At 40.3% G+C, this 20,203-nt stretch overlaps 1 protein-coding gene across 1 annotated transcript in view; it reads right to left on the bottom strand.

The window, feature by feature from the left end:
• KLHL4 (kelch like family member 4) overlaps positions 1 to 13,242 on the bottom strand; it is a 38,693-nt gene extending 25,451 nt beyond the window's left edge. The window contains exon 1 of the mRNA XM_054289879.1: positions 12,049 to 13,242. Coding sequence (XP_054145854.1) covers positions 12,049 to 12,473 — 425 coding nt within the window. The 5' untranslated portion in view covers positions 12,474 to 13,242. The remainder of the gene's footprint in view (positions 1 to 12,048) is intronic.
• Positions 13,243 to 20,203: the final 6,961 nt, after the last annotated feature.

Raw genomic sequence — 20,203 nt, 5'->3', positions numbered from 1 at the left:
AATCTGAGCCTCGCAGCTCATCAAGGATGGACCCTGCTGGGAGATTTCTGCAGATCTCTTGATTTATTAAACCTCAAACCACTAATGCCTTCATACGCGCTTCTCACCTCTTTTTTGTTTTTCGTCAAAGGAAAAGGGAAACTATTCTTGGGCTTCTCATGGCCATCTCATTTTTTGCATTTTTCCTTTCCTACATTTAGCTGGGTCCAACTAACAAATAACAAGACTTATCACGCTTTCCCCTTCAAGTGAAACACGATCCCCTAGATGAAGGCACCACTTCAAATTTCATTTTGCTGTATGAAACACCCCCAGTCACGTAAAAATCTCCAGGCTTGTTCCAAAATATCTCCTGACCTGATTCAGCTGATCTGCTGGATACCTCATTCAAAGCTAGACACTACTGCACTGGGGAGAAAAAAAGTGATTTTTAACCTATTTAGCCCTGTCATAATTACAGATTTATTAGAAATGAGGGAAAGAGGATGTGTTAAAGGTCTGGGCAGCCTCACAGGTAGAAATCAGAGATGAGAGGTAGACTGAAGTTTTCTATTCTGTTTGAAGATTTTTTAAGCCACATAAATTTATCTGTGATCAATTCTCTCTTTCTCTTAATTGTGCAATTACACCCTGAAAGAGTTTCCCTGTATTAAAGCCAAATATTTCTGTGTGTCCCTGGGTACAGATATGCTGATACCAAAGTGCTCTTCAAAGCCAGTTGTTATCTTCTGAGCTTCTGTGTCAGAAAATATAACTCAAACCTGGGTCTGGAAAGGAATTCAAATAACTTTAACTGCTGTATTTATTTCTGGCTCAGTTGAGGTCATTTTTTTCAAGCCAGTACAACCAAACAGGCGTATTGTGAATGTCCTTCCATATTTACTGGAGGGAATTTTAAATGTTATAAATTATGTAGACTGTCATGCTTTAGCTCCTGTTCTTATCTTTGGTCACTGACTTGCACTTTTTAACACCTGAAAAAAAAATTTATTTTATATAAATAATTATAATATTATATATTATATATATAATATTATATCTTTTATATAATATTATTTATATAAAATATAATAATTATATTATATATATATATATATATAATTATTATTGTGTACATCATGGTATGTCAGAAATAATGTCCACTGAAAATCTCCTGTGCTAGGTCAGAAAAGAAGGGAGTTGAGGCAGCCCCTTACAGGAATTCCTTAGTGAGGAAACCTCTACTCATGAGCCCACAGCACCTTTGTTAGACAGAGAGAGAATTGTCTTTACAACCTTTACAGACAGAACATTAGGGCTGCTTTAATTTGACACTATCAGGTGTATTTACCAGTATTTCTGACAACCCGGCTTAATAAAAGCTGTTCTCTCAATGCCATTAGTGACTTGGCATTTATCTGGACAGATAATAATGATAACTTGCTCCAACAAGCCAAGGTTTGTGTCAGCCTCACTCACTGTAATTGAATCTGAATAAAAACATGAAATCTAAATAAACGTAGCACATGAAACCAAAAGAAAAACAAAGAAAAGCTAAAAGTGTGTAATTGCTATGAACTGTGAAAAATATTGCTTATATTGTTATTATTATTACAGGGTTTTTTTCCCAGAGTGCCTGTAGTAATCACTAGGCTGGAGAGAGGCAAATTTACATTGTAATGTGGTTATACAAATAATAACACAGGGATTTTATTGCATTTATTCATAAAATATTGTCCTTCCAGTCCTGAATTTATTACTTTTTAAATTGTGTTAAAGTCAGGTTTGGATTCACCTTAAGTGAAAAAGTGCAAGGAAACTTTAAATAACTGAGGAGTAATTGGGCTCAGTTTGAAAGAGGAAGGGAGAGGCACATTTGGGGGCATCCCACGGGAGCTGCCTCCCAAGCAACTTCATTGGCATTTTGTGCCACCAAGCCACTCTACATCTCTTTTTTAGCAGAAAATTGGGAATCCTTTAAGTGAATAAAACAAATGAAGGCAAAAGAATTAATCCTGACTTACAGCCTTGTCCTTTCGGTGCTGCTCTCAGCAGCTCGTTGTGTTGTGGTTGAGCAGCCTGGCTCCTGCAGGATCACCAGGCTGGAACTTCCTTAGGAAGTTGTTTTGCTCTGCTCCTAAATCCCCTGTGACAGCACCAGGGACTGCACTGCCTGCACTGCTGGGGATTTACTGTGTCAGGCACCTCAGAAAGGTCAAAAATCCATCCCAAGCCACTGCACCAGCACACAGACATGGGCAGGGGTAAGGAAGGGCACAAGAGGGAATTTCTGCCTTTAGGTGTAGCTTGCACTAAAGTGAATGATGAGCTGGAGAGAATCCCTTGTGAGTGACTTTTGTGAGGCAGAAATGAGAGTCCTGACCCAGAACCAGCATTTTCATCTTTAAATGATCACTATATGTCCGTTATGAACATGATTGAGCATCCCAGGTTTTGTTCAGGGAATATATTTATTGTCTGTTCAAAATATTTTATGTGTGTATATATATATATAGAGAGAGAGATATAGATGTATAGATGTATAGATATATAGATATATAATATGCATTTATCTCCCTGCTCAAAAGGGTGACCAGAAAGAGCCAGCCTCTCCTTTGCCTCTTTACAAAGTGCACGACAAAGGCAGAGCTCCAGCTCTATAAAGATGAATGTCTGAAACATGAACCCCAATGGAGCCAAACTGAAGGAAATGTTTGAGCAAATATTCTCAGTTTGGAATCAGAGATTTTGATCTGGTGGTCGTGGCAGAGAGGGGAAGAAGGAGCTGCCCCCAAAGATGTGGAACATGACTAAGGTAAAATTGCCGAGGTATTTTTGCCTCTGTGTGTGTGTGTGTGTGCATCTCTATTTCCTCCCATTCTGCAAGGTTCTGAAATGGTCTGACATGGAGACAGAGCTTTCCTGAGCATCTGTGCTAAATGAACACTGCAAAAGAGGTTTCCCTAGCAACTCAAACCATATGTAATAGCTTAAAATAGCTTTTCTCCAACTCCTAGGATTTCTTAGTGGTTTGCTCACAGTTTCCATTTAAATCAAGGTATATTTGCCCTGTTCAAAAAGGTTCTTCGTTTTCCCAACTTCTATTAAAATGAACAGGGTTTGGAAATGCTCATTTCTTGTCAGAATGTCTCCTTTCCTCTTAACTTGTGACTTATCAGGTAAACTGAAGCATGGCAGAGGGTGGCAGTGGCTGTCCACTTTCTCAAATGTCTTGCCTTTGTTTGCTGTTCAAAACATTTTATTGGAATATATTGGTTTCTAATATTTTTATAATGGGAAGTCCCAGCAGGCTTTGATTTCTGTGATGTCAGTATAATGAGAAGATAAATTGTGCAACTCTGAATATAATGGGTCTAGCATAGTGTACATGAATTCCACTTTGCTTTGCAAAGCTGTGTGCAGCAAACCTCGATGTTTGGAAAGCCTGCTCAGTTCCTGGTGTGTCCCCAGGAAAATGCTCTTTAACATGAGGGAACTGTGATACCAAGAGCCTGAGGTATTTGCTCTGAGATAATAAAAGAAACAGGCAACAAATCTGAGACATAACCCATATCTTGATTTTCAGATCCTAGTCATGAATCTAAAAATTTAGGCTGAGAGCACCTGAATTTATTAAATCAAATGTTAATATCCAGGTAAGAAATCTAGATTAATGTCCCAAGGTTTTCAAAATATGTACAACAAAACTGAAGGAAGGGCCAGGTATCAGCCATTGCTTTCCTTTCCTCTAAAAATGTTTCTTTGGCCTAAATGGATTTTAGTGGAGAATGTGATGAACTTCTTATCCTGTAAAGCAGCATGAGAATACAGTGCCTATGTCCTGATAAAACACTTTGAAACTGCATTCATTTAGATGCTCTAGCCCATGCTTAAATCTGAAGTGAAGGCAGGATGTTCCTATAAACACTTTTAGTTCTCCTCTTGTTCCCTGGGAGCAGCAGACAGGTTTTAGTGAAATATCCTGACTTGTCCCATAGGATGGAAACAATTACTACAATGAAATCAAAGATGTTTCAAGCTAAGAATTCTTGGATGGGCAGAATTTTTGTGAAGAGCCAGGCTCTCTGGTCTTGTTCTAGCTGGTTTAATTTGTTTTGAATTGAGGTTTTACTGTTGAGCATTTGCTTGGAAAAGAACGGAAGGGGTTGGTCTGGGAGCAGATTTGCTGCCACAGCAGGGTGGGAATTTCCAGTTTGTGTTGATGGAGCCACTGGGGGGAATCTGATGCCACAGAGGTTAAATTTGGTTATAACTTTGTTTTAGAGATTATTTTCTTTATGTTTATATCCTATATTTCAGCTCTTTCTGTGAATCTCCACAGTACTTCAGCTTCATTTTTAATTCTTTCACCCTGCACACCAACAGGTGCGCAACAAATGAGCCACAGTCTTATTTAATTGCCTGATATAATCATTCCCTAAATATATATTAGGGAATTATTTTGTTCTAGCAGAATGAAAGGAGCTAAACGAAACTGGTCTAGTTTAGTTGGGCAAATTTAGCTGCTTGACTATAACAAATAAATCTTTTATTTCTTAAATGTGTAGGATTTTAGTATTTTCCTCAGTACAATATTCCAAAGTAAACAATTCAGCCACAAACCAAGGGTGAAAATAAATAGTTTCTTTCTGCTAGGATCCTGTCTGGCTCTAACTTTGAAACCTTCTCCCCCTTTTCCCAGAATGTTTCACCAACCATCTCATTTCTTGTTGATCTTTCAGTTGCAGAATCTCAGAGGGTCTGTAAAAACTGCTCTGCATTGGGCACGTGTGTTTAATCATCTCCTTAACTTTTTCTGGAGACATTAAGAAGTGATTTTAAGAACAGTAATAACTCTTTAAAAAGTCATTTAACAGCTGTCTTTGCTGAGAGCAAGCTCTGTGGAGTGAAAATGAGGAGATAATTGAATCATAAAAAAATTGTTTTGAAATGACTGGAATTGTCCTAGATTGTTAAATTACTATTAAATGGCATTTTTTTCCCCTTGCCAGTAATAATTCATCTTTGAAAGCTAGGCTTGTTAAATGTAGGCCTGTAAAATAGTGTGTGTTTTCTAGTAAGTCAGATTATTTCTCATTATAGACTTCTTGGTGGGTAGACAGGGTTAGACTTGATGACATCCAGTGCTCTTTTTCTGCTTAAATTCTCCTATGAGTCTATTTATCTAGCTATGAAAAAAAAAAATTTTGAGTAAATATCCAATCCTTCCACAGGGTGAACATAAAATTAAATTCAAAATACAATTCTTCTCATTCCTTTCATCTTTAATAGCTGTTTCAACCCACTTCAATACCCCATTTTTTTGCTTTCAAGTTCTTCAGAAGATGTCATAATAGAAGGTGAGAGCAGGAATACATCCCAGGGATGCCTTTGAGACATTGTGATTCTAATTTCTGTACCAAGAGCTCTTGTATGAGGTCACAGCATTGGTTTAGTCAGAATTAATTCATTGGTCACTGTTCAGTGCATTTGCTCTTGGCCTCAAAAGGCCTGGTCCTCTTTGTGAATTATCAGCTGCGGGGAAAAAATAAAAAGGTGTTTTTTCTCTTAGATTTTAATCCTGCATCAGATACCACTTCCTGTAACTTTATAGATTTTCCACACTAACCAAACATTAGATATCGAATTCTCTTGCTTACCCCCAGCTACCCTATTTCAACCAGTTGTGAGAGAATTTCCATTAAATAATGTCACTTCTGACCCCTCTCAAATCAGCCACAAACATCTTAAACAATCCAGTTTCCACTCATATTTTGACCTTTAGCTAAAGATCATTGTTAGAAGAAAATTAGTTTTTGCTTGTCCTTGAGGTAACAAGGGAACATTTTGTTTGTCCATTGCAGGCTTGCAGAAAATCATCTTTTTAAAACATACTGCTGGAATTGATATTAAAGTGTTATAAATGCTATGGAAACTGAAAAATTCTCCACAAGACACAAACATAATTTCTTTTCCTTGTTGCTACTTCTTGCCAAGTTATACAGTGTAAAATTCATATAATTATTCTTTCTAAGCCCTTAGAAACATAAGTCAACAAGAATTTGCCAAGAATAACATGTCAAAGTAAACTGAAGTGCCTCATTAACAGCTTTTACTAGAAATTATGGAGAACAGAAAAGAAATAGTTGTCATGTATACCTTGAACATAAGAGTATTATTTTTCAGTGTGTTGTATCAGACAGTGCAAAGTTCAGCCTCCAGGACTGTCTGGAGTTACCCATTTTGGAACAAGGGTGAAATTGGTTTGAAATCATGCCATTAAATTATCAATGGCAAATGGCATTAAATTATCAATGGCATTAAATTATCACTGACAAATAGGAAGATAAATTATACTGGGTTCCTAAGGAACTTAGCACTGAAGCTCCTCTATACCTTCTCATAAATTTTCTAAATTAATTAAAAAATGAAGAGAAATCTTTGATATTATGTATTACAATTGGAGATCAAGCTGAGAAGAGCTGCATGTATGGTGGGGAATTGGATCAGAACTGAATATTAAATCACTAAATCAGGGTTACAAAATCAGAACTGAATACCAGCTAAGCCAGTTGGAGACATTATCTGATAAACACAAGATGGAATTTATTTGTGCAAAGTGCTGCTTTTGGGAGCAGCAGCTTTTGGGAACAAATAACTGCAAAACTGTACAGATGGTTTGGGAACAGGACCCTGGTACAGAGGCAGGAGCTCCACATGAATCACAAGGCAGGCACGAGCAACAGCACCACATTGTTGATAAGAGAAAAACAACTTCTGAGGACATTCCAACAGATTTGAGTCAGGATGACACAGAAGGAATCCAGCCCTCCCCTAGGACTGCCAGATCCAACAGGAGCACATCCAGCTCTGCCCACTGAGTGCAGACAGACCTGCTGGGCACAGGCAGTGGAATATCAGAGATGTAGGGGAGGGATTCTGGGACCAGACTGCACAAACTGCAGCTCTTTAGACCTGCAGCAATTGTCAAAAACAAGCCATAAGCAAAGGGTGTCAACAAGGAAAGTGTGGCAATAAGAAGAATAAGGAGAATATATATATATTATACAATGTGTGTGTGTATATATATATAGATATATATATATGTATGTATGTATGTGTATATATATACACACATATGTATATACACTGATGGGGAAGATCAAGGCATTAATTAGCTTAATTTGTACTGTAGTCAAGCAAGAAAGCACCTAAACCTACTTGGTCCAGCTTTCTTGAAATGCTGTCTGACTACATGTCCAGCATTCTTTATCAAGCTTCTAAAATACTTACTTGTTAAAACTTAAATTTTTTGAAAGTTTTTTCAAACTGATGGAGGTTGAGTGAAAATAAAATTGGAGGAGTTCTGTTTTTAAAAACAAGGACTGCCATGATGTGAGATTAGGAATTTACATTTCTAAACTTTACCTTGGGTATCAGAGATTGTTCATGGAACTGAATTCTTACCACGACAGGGAAGCAGTGTGGGGAGGTTTCCCCTTTATCATATTCTCTGCCCAGGGCACACCTCAGCCCTCTCTTTCACTGCTGCCTTGGGATGCATTTTCAGTCCTTCCTGTGCTCCACTCTTTATTTGGGTACCCAGAACTTCACTCACAGTGCCAAAAGCTCTCTCAATCTGGTTTGACCTGTGGCTTCAGAGGATAACTCATATCTTCCCTTTTCACCAGGAAAATTATCACCTGTTTTTCTTTATTTCACACTGGAGTGGGAGCCAAGGCTGTCATCTGCTACTGGAGATAAAAGCAGAACTCAAGGGAAAACCCTCAGATAGGGGACAGCATCTGAAATAGTCATGTACATGTGTGTGTGTTTATATATTTGTCAGAGACAGTGAAGAAAATAATCTGATAGTTATTTCCATATGTCTGACAGAACCAAAAAACCATGAATTTTCAAGTCTTGAGATGAACTATCAAAATAGCTGTACATCAAAAATAGCCCCCACAGAACAGGATTGCCTTTGGGAGGAGGCACCTCCCAAGTATCTGTTTCCATGTGCATCAGTAATGACTGTTTGGATTACAACATCAAAAGATACTATTAGAATTAATTAGAAATATATTTTGCCTCATGTGGGAAATTAGACAACATTTGTCCTAAAATTTGTCCCAAGCCAGAGTTTGTCAGCAATTTTTCAGCCACATAATTAGAAAAAAAGATGCAGAAGAGAAAAATGGTGAATGGATGCTCCATTTACTATTGAAATCCAAGCGCCTTTGGGCAACTAGGAAATACTTAAGCAGCACACGAGGTCTGCAATAGCACACTTGTGGAATCACAAACCTGGCAGGCATGCAGGAAAGGATGTGGTAATGTGGCAGAATGTTAATAAATGTGCTGGGCACAGGGCTCTCATGGAGAAGTCAATATCTGTAAGCCCAGAAATTATTAAGAGAAGTAGTTGAAGTAATTCAATATAAAAATTATTCTTTTTTTGAGGTTTCAGTGCTTTGTCAGTCTGTGTGTGCACACGTGGGTCCATGGGGGGCACACAAAGTTTCTGTTGACTGTCAGGATCTAACAACCAAATCCTCCCAGTGTGTGCTGCTCTCTCTGCATCACTGCCACACCACTTTCCTTGAAAGGAATGGAAATTCTTCCTGTTCCCCCTGGCAGAGGAGCCTGAACCTCACAATGTTCCATCAGGACAGGTCAGCGATGTCAGATCAGAACAGCTCAAGTGCTCATCTCCCCCAGCCCTGCCTGCTGAACCACCCACAGGTGATTCCCCATGGGCTCCTACAGTCACTGCAGCTCCTCTTTAAGCCAAACCTGAAATCTCTGGAGGTGTTTTCCCTTCCTTGGCACAGCCATAATCCACAGGTTTAGCTTGCTGATCACCCCAGTAACATCAGAAAATGCTGCACTGGGAAAGGCACTCTACAAATAAAATAAATTGGTGGCTGTGCAGACTTTAGCTGGTTTCTCTCTTTTTCACCCAGGCAGAGGTCCCAGTCCTCATTCAAGGAGCAGATGGGTGAGAATCAGATAAGGTCAGTAAATTAAGGTTGTCTGCTGTTTATCTTTTTTCCAAACTACAGATGTAACTCCCATAAGGATCTCAGAGCAGGTCAAGGCCCAGCATTTCAGATGCTCCTGGTTGAGCAGGTTCCCTGAGCAGCACCGGGCCAGGCAGTCCCCAGGATGCTGAGAAACTTTCCTTACCCTTGTGCCAATAAACCATTTATTTATGGCCCAAAATGTGTTGGTTGACCACACATTATCTGGTTATGATTGGGACAAAACTAATAAGTTGTAATCACTTGAGCCTCATTTATTTTGTCACTTATCATGGGATATAATTCAGGAGCAAGCCCGTGGACCAGAGGGGTTTCTTTAAGTCTTGCACTATTTAATCTGGGGACAGGAATACCAAAATGGGTTTAAGAAAGCAGAAATAAGAGCATTGATGATCATGTTTGGTACTTTATTATTTAATTTTCCTCCTCAGTAACAACCCTTATTTCATCAAACCCCAGGGTGCTCTCTGTCCAGCACAGACAACATTCAGTCCTGAGGTTTGAGAGAAAGAAAGCTCAAATTTTTCTCAAGAAATTCAGAATATTGGTTTTGCATTTCCAAAGTTTTCCATGGGAAGCATTAAACTCTTAGTAGAAACTGCTTTCATATTCTGCTAAGGGTTGAGGAATTGGCCAGATTGTCCCCCTTTTTTACTATTTTGGATTTCCATGTGACACGCAGCAGAGTCCTGCTTTAGATCCACCTAAAAATGGGATTTTTCCAGGCGGAGGAAAATCCACTGGTGGAGAGAGAGCTGCTTTGAAGGTACAGAGCTTTTGTGGTGTAAAAGGTAAATTTGTCTTTGGTGTGCTCAGGTGCGGGTGTGAAATTTGATCAATTGACATTTGAAATACCTGCACAGCTCCTGCTGTGGTGGCTCTGGCAGTGTGTGGGCTCAGGGGATCCTGCAGAAACCTGATTTTTGTGTGTCAATCACCAGCAGAGCCCATTAATTACCATTGATTGGAACTATCTGGAACTTCTAAAGGAAAAGGGGACCTGGAATGATGTAAAGGCAGCATTTAAAAGATGAGACATTTTCATCTCTTCAAAACAATATATTCAGATATTGATATTTACATCCTAGATTTAGGTAGATGTAGGTATAAGGCTGCTTCTCCTTATTTCTTCTCAGTATCTCATTTCTATTCAACCAATTAATGTATTAATTAATGTGTGGCCTGTGCTGGATGCTTTAGAGGAAGGGAACAGAGATTTACCTAATGATTTCTGTTGATACATATTTAAGAATTTTGAGCTATGTTGTCCTTAATAGTCAGTTTTATTTTCTTGAAATAAATTTTAATTATAGAGAAACTCATAGCCATGAATCATTTTATAAACAATGGATTACCAATTCAGCTTTTTAAGATGTATGTTAAAATAGATTTTAATCTGCAACATGCAATGATTGCTTTTTCTGAAATCTTAAAGAACCCACTTATTTGACTATAACAATATGTGATATATGCAGTTCCAAAACTATCCTAAAAGCTGCAACTTCAAACAGCTCAAGAGCAGAACTTAAATTGGAATGGATATGAAGGTACAAAACTTCAGGAGGTCTTAGGAGAAACTTTATATATAGCTGGAGAAAATGTCACATCTTATTTTAGAAGGCAGTGGTTTATTACCTCCCAAACTGAACTTATTAGGGGATTTTTTACCTCCTTCTTCACATGGTGTAGAATCTTATTTGGATGAACAAGTGTTCCTTATTTTCTTCAAATTAAATTAGTTTTCCTTCTAAGGTGTGTCTAAAACCACATTTTTTTCAGGAAATTTGTGCTATCATTTGAAATGTTGTACTAAGGGTCTGCTGCTTCCCCATTGCAAACCAGCACCCTTGGAAACACTCAGAACTCCCACAGTCCTTCCTCAGGGTTTTTATTCTGTCATGATTTTATCTGGTACCTATTGGCTACTGGGACTGGTTTCCAAGTGACATTTTGGAATGCAGTTTTTGCTGTTCCATCTGCAGATGTTCCCCACAGCAGATGCACAACTTGAGAAATAATACCTGCTAAAAATATGCAAGCTGTCAGCTTGGTTTTTACTGAGAGAACTGTAACTTCAAGTGAGATAAATTTGTATCTAAATGCAATGTAATACATTTAAATTATGTCCAAAGACTGATAGCAATCTCATCAAACAGTCCAAAGAATCATATCATAAATGTTTGACTTGAGTCCAAGGTGGGGAAAGGACTCAAGTCAAACATTTATGATATGATTGTTACAAAAATGTTGCTATAACTATAGCTATTAGATAAGCTAAAAATACTGACATGAGTTTTGAAAAAGAAAACATAAAAACCTTAATTAAATAAGTGGTATTGACATTGTATTCTGTGTTATTCACAACTTAAGAATAGCTCTTCCTTTATGCTTACACCTCTAAGCTCTCATAGCTGTGATGTTTTTTCACCTGACCTTGCAGAAAAGATTTGTCTTAGCCTACTAAATAAACTGTGAAAGTACTGGGATTTCAAACAAACCCTTAAAAAAGCAAAGAATGATGCTTCCTTTCCACTTAGTTCAAGGTTAATTTTACTTGCCAGGAAGACAGTAAAAGAAAATCAGTGAGAAATCTGAGAGATCAATGGCAACCACAGAGCCCATGCACCTCCAGCAGCTCCCATTTGTCAAAGTTGCGCCCATTGATAAAGTCAGAATGAGGACAGGATGTCAGGAGGCTCCTTTTTTTCATTGCACTCACACATAACAAATCAAGAGAAGGAATTGATATGCTGGGAATGTTGATGAAGCAAATTTGACAAACTGGCAGGCTGTATGCATATGGAAGAGTTATGGAAGGATGTACCTTAAGCAAAGATCACAATTTCATGACAATGTTTCTGTTCATTTTTCTGATGAAGAAGTGCTCCTTCTCTCTGAGTGTGGGTGTGCACAGACACAGAGTGAGATGAATTCACTAAGGAACTCTGGCTGAAAACAAAGACACTTTTAGGGAATAACTCAGAAACAAGTCTGCCTTTCCAGGCGCACACTTTAAAACTCCTACCTCTCTGCAGACTCGTCTGCATTTTGTTCTGTGATCATCTGCAGCTCCTGCGTGGTTTTATTTGGCTCCTCTTTGCCGGAGTTTTCCTGGGTGCCGCCGCTTTTGCTGCTGTCCTCGCTGGAGCGCAGCTGCTCGATGAGGCTGTGCTGGTGCCAGCTGTGGATGGAGCGGTGGTGCCCCGGCGTGGGGCCGGGCACGGGGGCCAGGATGTTGTGGTGCACGGGGCTGCTGTTCTTCTTCAGCCCATTCCTGTCCCGAGAGTGGCTCTTCAGCCGGCTCTGCACCGGGGTGCCCCTGTGCTCGAAGCCTTCCTGCTGGTGGCAGCCCCCGGAGCCGGCGGAGCCCTGCGAGGGGTGGCTGAACCACCTCCAGCGGAGCCTCAGGATCTGCTTCACGTCAAACTCCTTCTTCCCAGACACTGACATGGTTTTTTTTTTTTTTTTCCAGAGAGAAGGAAAAAAAAAAATACAAAAGCCTATTCTTTCAGGAAGGAAATGGATTCTTTGTTATCTCTCCTGTTTCAACTCCTCTTCTTAAGGAAAGGCAGCAGCAGAACAAACACGGGCAGCTCTGTGCCTCTCTCGTGATGAATGCCCCGCGAGCGATGCTGAGCTGCTGTTAGCTGTATAGGTGGGAATCCATACTGACAGGATGATGAGGTCAGACCTTAAACAAGTAAATCAGCTTAGCACAGGAAAGCAGCAACCATAACACTCCCCAGCTGCCAGGCTTACACACTCGCAGCTCCACAGCGCGGCTCCCCATATATAACCCAGCCTCACATGATCCTCAGGGAGCCCGAGCTGCGCCTTAAGATGCAGGGGAGCACGCACAAATAAAGTGACAGGACTTTCTATCTCAGGGCGTTCTCCATCCAGCCTGCTAATTAGCAAGGCTGCTTTTCACGGCGGATTTACAGAGGATGCTTCCAGGCGGGTTTTTGGTGGCGATTCGCTGGGAACTCTCCCGCGGCTCCTTAAGGGAATGCGTTTGTTTGTCTGGCTGTGTAAAATTCCTACAAATGGCCTCGGTGTGGTAGCACTTACCTAAAGGAGAGGCAGCCTTTGGAGGCATGCTGCAGGACTGGCTGTGTTTTCTCACCTACCGATGGGTTTCTCCATAGAATTGCAGGGCTCGGAGAGGAGAGGGAGGGAGGGAGCTCAGGAAAATCGGAGATGTGCTCCCTGAATGACTGGATCTGTGGCAGGCACAGTTTCCTGGCTGAGTGCCTGTGTAAACAGCCTTTCCCATCCTGCTCTTGATTTCTCACGGACAGTGAAACACTCGTGGGGTTTTTTTTTGAAAACACCTTTCTTTTCTTTCTTTTGGTAGCATGCGCTGTAATGCGTTTTCAGCAAATTTAACAGGGGAGAGGTTTTCATTCCCATCCCTTGGTTACCAGGCAGGGCTGTGAGAACTGTCCCCTGTGTGGTTGGAAATAGTGTACACAGAATGTTTTCATGTGCAAATTGAAAAGAAATGAATGGACTGGATTTTTTTTAATGTTATATTCTCCCAGGTTGGCTACTGACGGTCTATCTAAATGTAAGCAGGGTGCAGAAATAGCAAAAGCTGTAACACAAAGTCAGTAGAACATGATTCAGAGAGGACCCCTCTCCAACACACCACTCCTCTCAGACCTCCTGACATTAATTTCATTTTTCTCTGTTTTTTCTGAGAGCTTTTCTTCTTTTTTTGCCAAAATTCTATGATCGGACATCGAACATTCAAATAAAATCTGCTCTTTATTCTTTTGGACTTCATATAGTACAAGCAATAAAATGTGAAGTAGAGTTTAAAAAAAAACAAAAGAAGAAGAAAATGCAAAATGAGAGGATAGGACTAAGGAATTTGCAGTTTTTATGCTGGGCTCTCCTGCTCCTGTCCTATTCATGGTATTCAAGCAAAGGATGTGCAGCATCATGGGCTGGATGCACGTGAAAGAAATTACAGAATGAGTGAAGAACTCATCCAAATAATTGAAAGCTCTTTTCCTATCTAGATCCATAGAGGGAAAGACTGCACAAAAGAAAACCTGTGTGAAAGGCTTGGCCATAAAAGGCAGAAAGGAAGGAGCTGAGGGAAGGTTTGATAGACGCAGCCAATGCATATTTGTTGCTATAGAGAACACTGAGGCTGAGCTGTTGCAATTAAATGTACATTAACAAGATTTCCTTTGAGATGTTCTAGGAATAGAGAGAAGCTAGAAAACTTATTCAACTTCTAATAAGTTACATTAAGAAAAAGGTGTATAAAGGCCTTAAAGTGCATTTAATAAGGGGGTTCAAGTCAAGCTTGTTGAAGATATGAGCTAATAAAGAAGCTGCTACCAAACTTCAGGGATAGTAAAAGATTTATAGACAGTGAGAGGATCAGTGAAAAGGCTGGGCATTGAGCAGGAGAGATTATTGTATATCCAGAAGTCAGTATAAGATGTTTTCACACTTTATGGATGACCTTTTACAGCAATCTAAGACTTTCTGAAGACCCAAGTGTTTCAGCTATTTTTTTTCCTTGCATTACATGTATATAATATTCAATATAATGTTTCAATATGGAAACATATATCCAATACGTTTCTTGACTTCTCAGTTTCAGCCTGCACACCTAAGGATGTTTTTCTTTTCAATTTCACACAAGTAATGAGACTCAGTGGTATCTTTGTATATTCCTGAGGATTGCCTACATGGCAATTTGACATCTATTTTAGGGAGGGAGTCTCTATACACCAAGTTAATGAAATAATTTATGATGAAATCTTGTAGAGGTGGACAGAGAACACGGTTTCTTGCTACTCTTTAATCAGGTCATTGAGCTATCTCAGCAGCTCTGTCAGCTCCTCTTAGCAACAGCTCTGATACATTTAATCCATATTTTTCCACCATGTCACAAAGCTTCTGTCAGTTTTCTTCCCTTAAATCTCTTTTGCTGAAGTCATCCTCTGCTCTGAGATATCATCAAAAGCATATTCCTTGCATTTTACAGGGGAATGTACAAGCAGCACTTCTGCTTGTGAATTACTCCTGTTCCTGCTCAGTACAGGTTTTAGCAGATGTAGTGAATTTAGCTAAAATTAAAATAGTCAACCTGGACATTTGCTGAAGAGACCATCTTGTTCAGAGAGTCAGCTTGAGTCAGCACAGGATATGTTTCACGTGGGGAATAAGGAGATTATTTTTTACAGAGCTTGTTAGTGTTCTGGCTAAAATTTCACTGTGCTGTACCAGGTCAACATAAGTGATTTGGTAACCCAAAATTTCAGGCCTGAAATTATTGGAAGTGTGGCATGTATATGTATAACCCTGGAGCAGCTTTATGCCAAGTACCTGCTTTTCACCATTTTCATTTATCCCTTAGTGAGAAAATTAGTTCTTTTTAAGCTGAATTAAATGAGTGTTTACTTCTGGGTGATTTCTTTCTTAATTTCTCACATGCTTTTAGGTGTATCTCTGATTGGGTTCAGCCTTCTAAATGAGAAAAGAGACAACATATAAGATTTTTCTGTTATTCCTAGCCCTAATTTAAGGCCTTTGGTCTCATTTAGATGAATAACCACATAACAGCATTATTCTTTCCCCTCATGGCTGGAGATCTCCAAACAACAGGATTTTTTAGGACCACAGCAAGGCCAGCCAGGCCACCAAGAGGCTCAGGCAGGTGGAGCATGTGATGGATGAGGGGAGGCAGCTGCAGCAGGATTTGTTCAACCTTATTGAGAAAAGGCTCAGGGGCATTTTTGTGCTGCCTGCAGGTGCCTGGTGGGGGAGCAGAGACAGAACCAGGCTGTGCCAGAGGAGCCATGGACAGCACTGGGGACAGCAGGCCCAGCTGGGCCACGGCAAAAGCTGAGGAGACGTCAGAGGAACTTTCTGCCTTGTGAGGTGGGAGAGCAGAGACAGAATCAGGCTGTGCCAGGGGAGCCATGGATGGCAATGGGCACAGCAGGCCCAGTTGGGCCGTGGCAAAAGCTGAGGAGAGGTGAGAAAATTTTCTCCCTGTGAGGGTGAGCAGGGAGGTGGGAGGAGGCTGCCGAGAGACGCTGTGGCATCTCCTTCCTCAGGGACAGTGAGACCCACTGAGGGTGGGCAGGCCCTGGCACAGGGTGCCCAGAGAAGCTGTGGCTGCCCCTGGATCCTTGGCAGGGCCCAAGGCCGGGCTGAATGGGGCTTGGAGCCCCCTGGGACAGAGGAAGGTGTCCCTGCCATGGCAGAGATGGCCCTGGATGGACTTTAAGGTCCCTCCATCCCAAAGCAGTGTGGGATTCTGTGATGCCAAGTGTCACTGCTCCAACTGGGCTTGCTCTGAGCAGGAGATGAGCCTGGATGAGCTCCAGAGGTCCCTCCTGAGCTGTTCTGTGCCTGTGTGATGTGCCAGGGACTCTTTGATGTCTTTATCTCATGGCTGTGGTGCAGCCAAGTACAATTCATGTGGCTGTCAGCTGTGAGGAGCAAATCCATCTCCAGAAATCTGCCCTGCAGCAAAGCATCACTGCCAGCTGCTCATCCCTGGGGAGGCTTGTCAGGACTTGGAGGAAAAAGAACTTTTTATCCACAAAAACCTCCATCCTATCCAATCCATACAAGATTTGGAGAAAGGTCTTTGCTCCCATTATGAAAATACATTAAATTTGATGGTAGACTGGCCCCCAGCTGGAAACTGGGAATGATTTGAAAAGCTTTGTGCAAACATGTTGAACTTGCAGATAATTTGAATGATATGTATTAAGAGTCTAAATAGGGTTTTGGTTATCATTTCAAGATTACATGTGTCAATACCTGATGCACCACTTGATTTAGTAAATTACAAAAGCATTTTGGTCATAATCTACCTATAAAAATTGATAATTTTTTCCAAATCATGTTTTAAATAGGCTTCAAAAATGACTTTTAGCTACAGCTGCCTCCCAAGTTTGTCTGCCACCAAAGCACTTAAGAGAATGGAGTTTTATGATGTATTTCAAAATGTCTGAATTTTTCAGTTAATAACTCAGTAATTTCTTTTAAAATTGAAGCAAGAGGAATATATCCATACAGTTATGTAATGTTTATTCTCTTGTCAATAGAGACACAGAAAATTATTATTTTCTCTTCTTCTTTTTGCCCTGAGCTTGGTAGTACACTACATGTATGGACAATCTGTTAGAAAAAATATCTCTCTTTTCCAACAAACTTAGACACAAATAATAAAAGGAGGAATCATCCACCTTTCTTGTAAAATAATCCCAGAAAAATACCACTTGTGGATTCTGGAGGCAGGAGTATTGCAAGGTTAGTAGCAAGAGCTGATAAAGTTCTTTGCTGGATATGAGACAGACCTAAAAAATATTGAATTTTTTATTAAAGTCAAGGATAGCTTTGGACCAGAGTTCTTCAGTGCCAGGTAACTGAGTCAAATAGGGGAAAATCTGCATAGGCTGAATGAAACAATTAAAAAGCACAAAAAGTGAAGAATGTTTTCTCATATTTTTGAAGACATTTTTTGTCTATTATGATATTGCATTATTTAGAAAGTCAAGTTAATTACTCGTATCAGTATTGTTTACAGAGTTTGCATTGGGGGGAAGAGCACAAGAAGATTCACATGTGCACAGATTGTTGATCACTAAACCAAGTCCTATTTAAAAACTGTTCCCTCTGTGCTCCACAGGTCTGCAACACTTTGTGTGCTCAGCACTTCCACTGCAGAAAAGGCCAGATACAGAGAACAAGAAGTTGAATATTTTTATGACCCTGTTTTGAAAAATAATGCGAAAAAGAACTCCCATTAGTCCATCCTTTGTGCAAGAGATAGCCAGGAAACATCTGCAATGCACAGCAGCAGCACTCAGGAGTCAGAGCTGAGGGGGAAGGGAACAGGACAAAACCCAAAACAAATAATCTATTTAAAATCTGCAGGAAAGCTCCTGCTTTCTTTTGAAAGAAAACTTTCAATGCCACAGACTCCAATCAGTTTAAGACAGTCAGAGGCTTCCCATGCTCCCATAAAGGAGGCAGGAGAGATGATCCACTTTAGGGAAGGTGTTGACACATTTAAACACAATTGCTTCCTCAAATAACTGGGAGCTATCCTACAGATTGCAACCCACCCACAGAGCCCTGTGCCAAAATTGGATAAAAAGCACAGCATTCCCACAAGATCCCAGGAAAAAGCATGTGAGACATGAGCCTGGTATGAGTAATTCTGACTAAGAGCTTGACAAACAGTGGCAGTGCTGTCACCCTCAAAATGGAACCAGAACATTGGAGTGAAGAAATGGCAAATATCCAGAAGGGTCTACCATGGACAAGGGCTTGAAAGTGATGCCATTAATGTAGCAAAAATAAAATTCAAACTCACGACTTGAAACTTGTCACAGGTCAAGAACAAGATATAAAAGAATGGAAAAAATGTGGATGGATGCAAAGAAGTATAAAAGATATCTGTACTTTGTATTTGAGTTTTATTCCTGTGAACTCTTCAGTTTCTCAACATCTTTCTCATGCTGGTGGGGCAGGGTTGTGCAAACCTGGCAGTGCTTATTAAAGGTGACTGCTGCTTACCTAGTAACCACCAGTAAATTACTAGTAACTACCAGTAGGTATTAGAATTGTAACTGCAACTTGCATTTATTCCATGAAACAGATGGAGCAAACAAGCACATGATGGCTTTTATTCCACAAATATAAAAAGATCACAGTGGTCAGGTTCTTGCAGAAAACACTGGAATTTTCTGCACACTCAGTGCTAACAACAACCCCTCTTTAACCCCCAGTGATTAGTGTTGGATATGAAGGAGTATGGAAAGGATCTGGCATACCTTCAGCAAAGGCCAGTGTGTGGATTTGACACTTGTCACTACAGCTCTGTGTCATTTGCCATCTGAAAGCCCTGGCAGAACAAGGACTTATGCCCAAGGTCAGTCTTCTCTGGGGAGTTTTTTTTAATGTGACTCTTGTTCATTCTCTCTTAAAAAGTAATAAATGGCACCTTTAATTAATTGCAGGAGAGGGAATCCTGCAGGCAGCTGTATTTCTGTGCACTGTAAATGTAATGGTTCTTAGGAGTATTTAGGTTTTAATCCCACAAATGTGTTCTGAGGCTCATGAAAGGTGCTGTATGTCAATAAAGCCTCTTAAAATACGTAGTCCTGCATCTCCCCTGAATCCCTGGTTTCAGAGCTTGGAGAGCTCTTCAATTATTCCTAGGAAAATGAGTGGCCTGGGGCAGGTTTGGAGGTTTTCTGAGACAATTGTTTGGTGCCTTTCTCCTGAATGGCTTCTCTGAGGTGCAGACTTTGACTGAACCCAGGCACACAGCCCAGCTCCGACCAGCTGGGATTTGGTCTCTGCAAGGGTGCAGAGAGGGATTCTGGAGCAGCAGCTGCTTTGCCTTGGCAGCACCAAGGGAGCTGTGTCATTTCTTACAAACTGAGCTTCTTACTGCTGGGGTTTGTAACATAATAATCCATCAACCTTCACTTTCCCTCCCAGCTGTCATCACTTTTCCCACCAATTTTCCCAGAGGTTTATCTCTCCTTTGTGACTCCATAAGAACGCAGGGGACAGAATAATTTTTAAAATCATATGTTCAAAAGCATCATAGCCAAAGCTCATCTGAAAAAAGTGCTGTGAACCAATATCCTTGTCAGCAACGTGTCTCCAGCATCCTGACACCACTGCTTTGCTCATGTCCCCTGTAAAAGCACACCATAACTCAATTTTTGCTTTGACAAAAAGCCATACAGATCCACATCACAATATTATTGTTGTTCAGCCTGGCTCTGGCTGCTGTCAGCTGCCAAAACACCTTGAGGCTGCACTTTCACTGTGTGATACTGGCCTGGAATATAAAAATACAGAACTACATTTAAGGCACTCAAGTCCTATCCTTCTCATGCAAAAATAATCTTTGGTTCTTTCATGTTTGCAGCTTTTAGAGCAGAGAGACTCAGCATTTCTATTTTGGTGTGCAAGGAATTTTTAGTGTTTTCGTATTTTCTGGGGGAAGAAAGAGATGTACATGTAAGTACTGTACCATAAGGGGAAATCTAGGAATTGATAGGAAAACAGAATATGTTTTCTTTTCATATCTATTTATTAATAATAAAATGGTACTGAACAACAGAGTGATTATATTTGCAAGTGATAGCAAATTTCAGGGAGAGAGGGATGGCATG

The sequence above is a fragment of the Melozone crissalis genome, unplaced genomic scaffold (genome assembly GCF_028551555.1).
Source record: "Melozone crissalis strain CALT ecotype California unplaced genomic scaffold, PUWL_Pcris_2 ptg000068l_1, whole genome shotgun sequence".
Taxonomy (NCBI): domain Eukaryota; kingdom Metazoa; phylum Chordata; class Aves; order Passeriformes; family Passerellidae; genus Melozone; species Melozone crissalis.
This window is presented reverse-complemented; position numbering and strand designations above follow the sequence as displayed.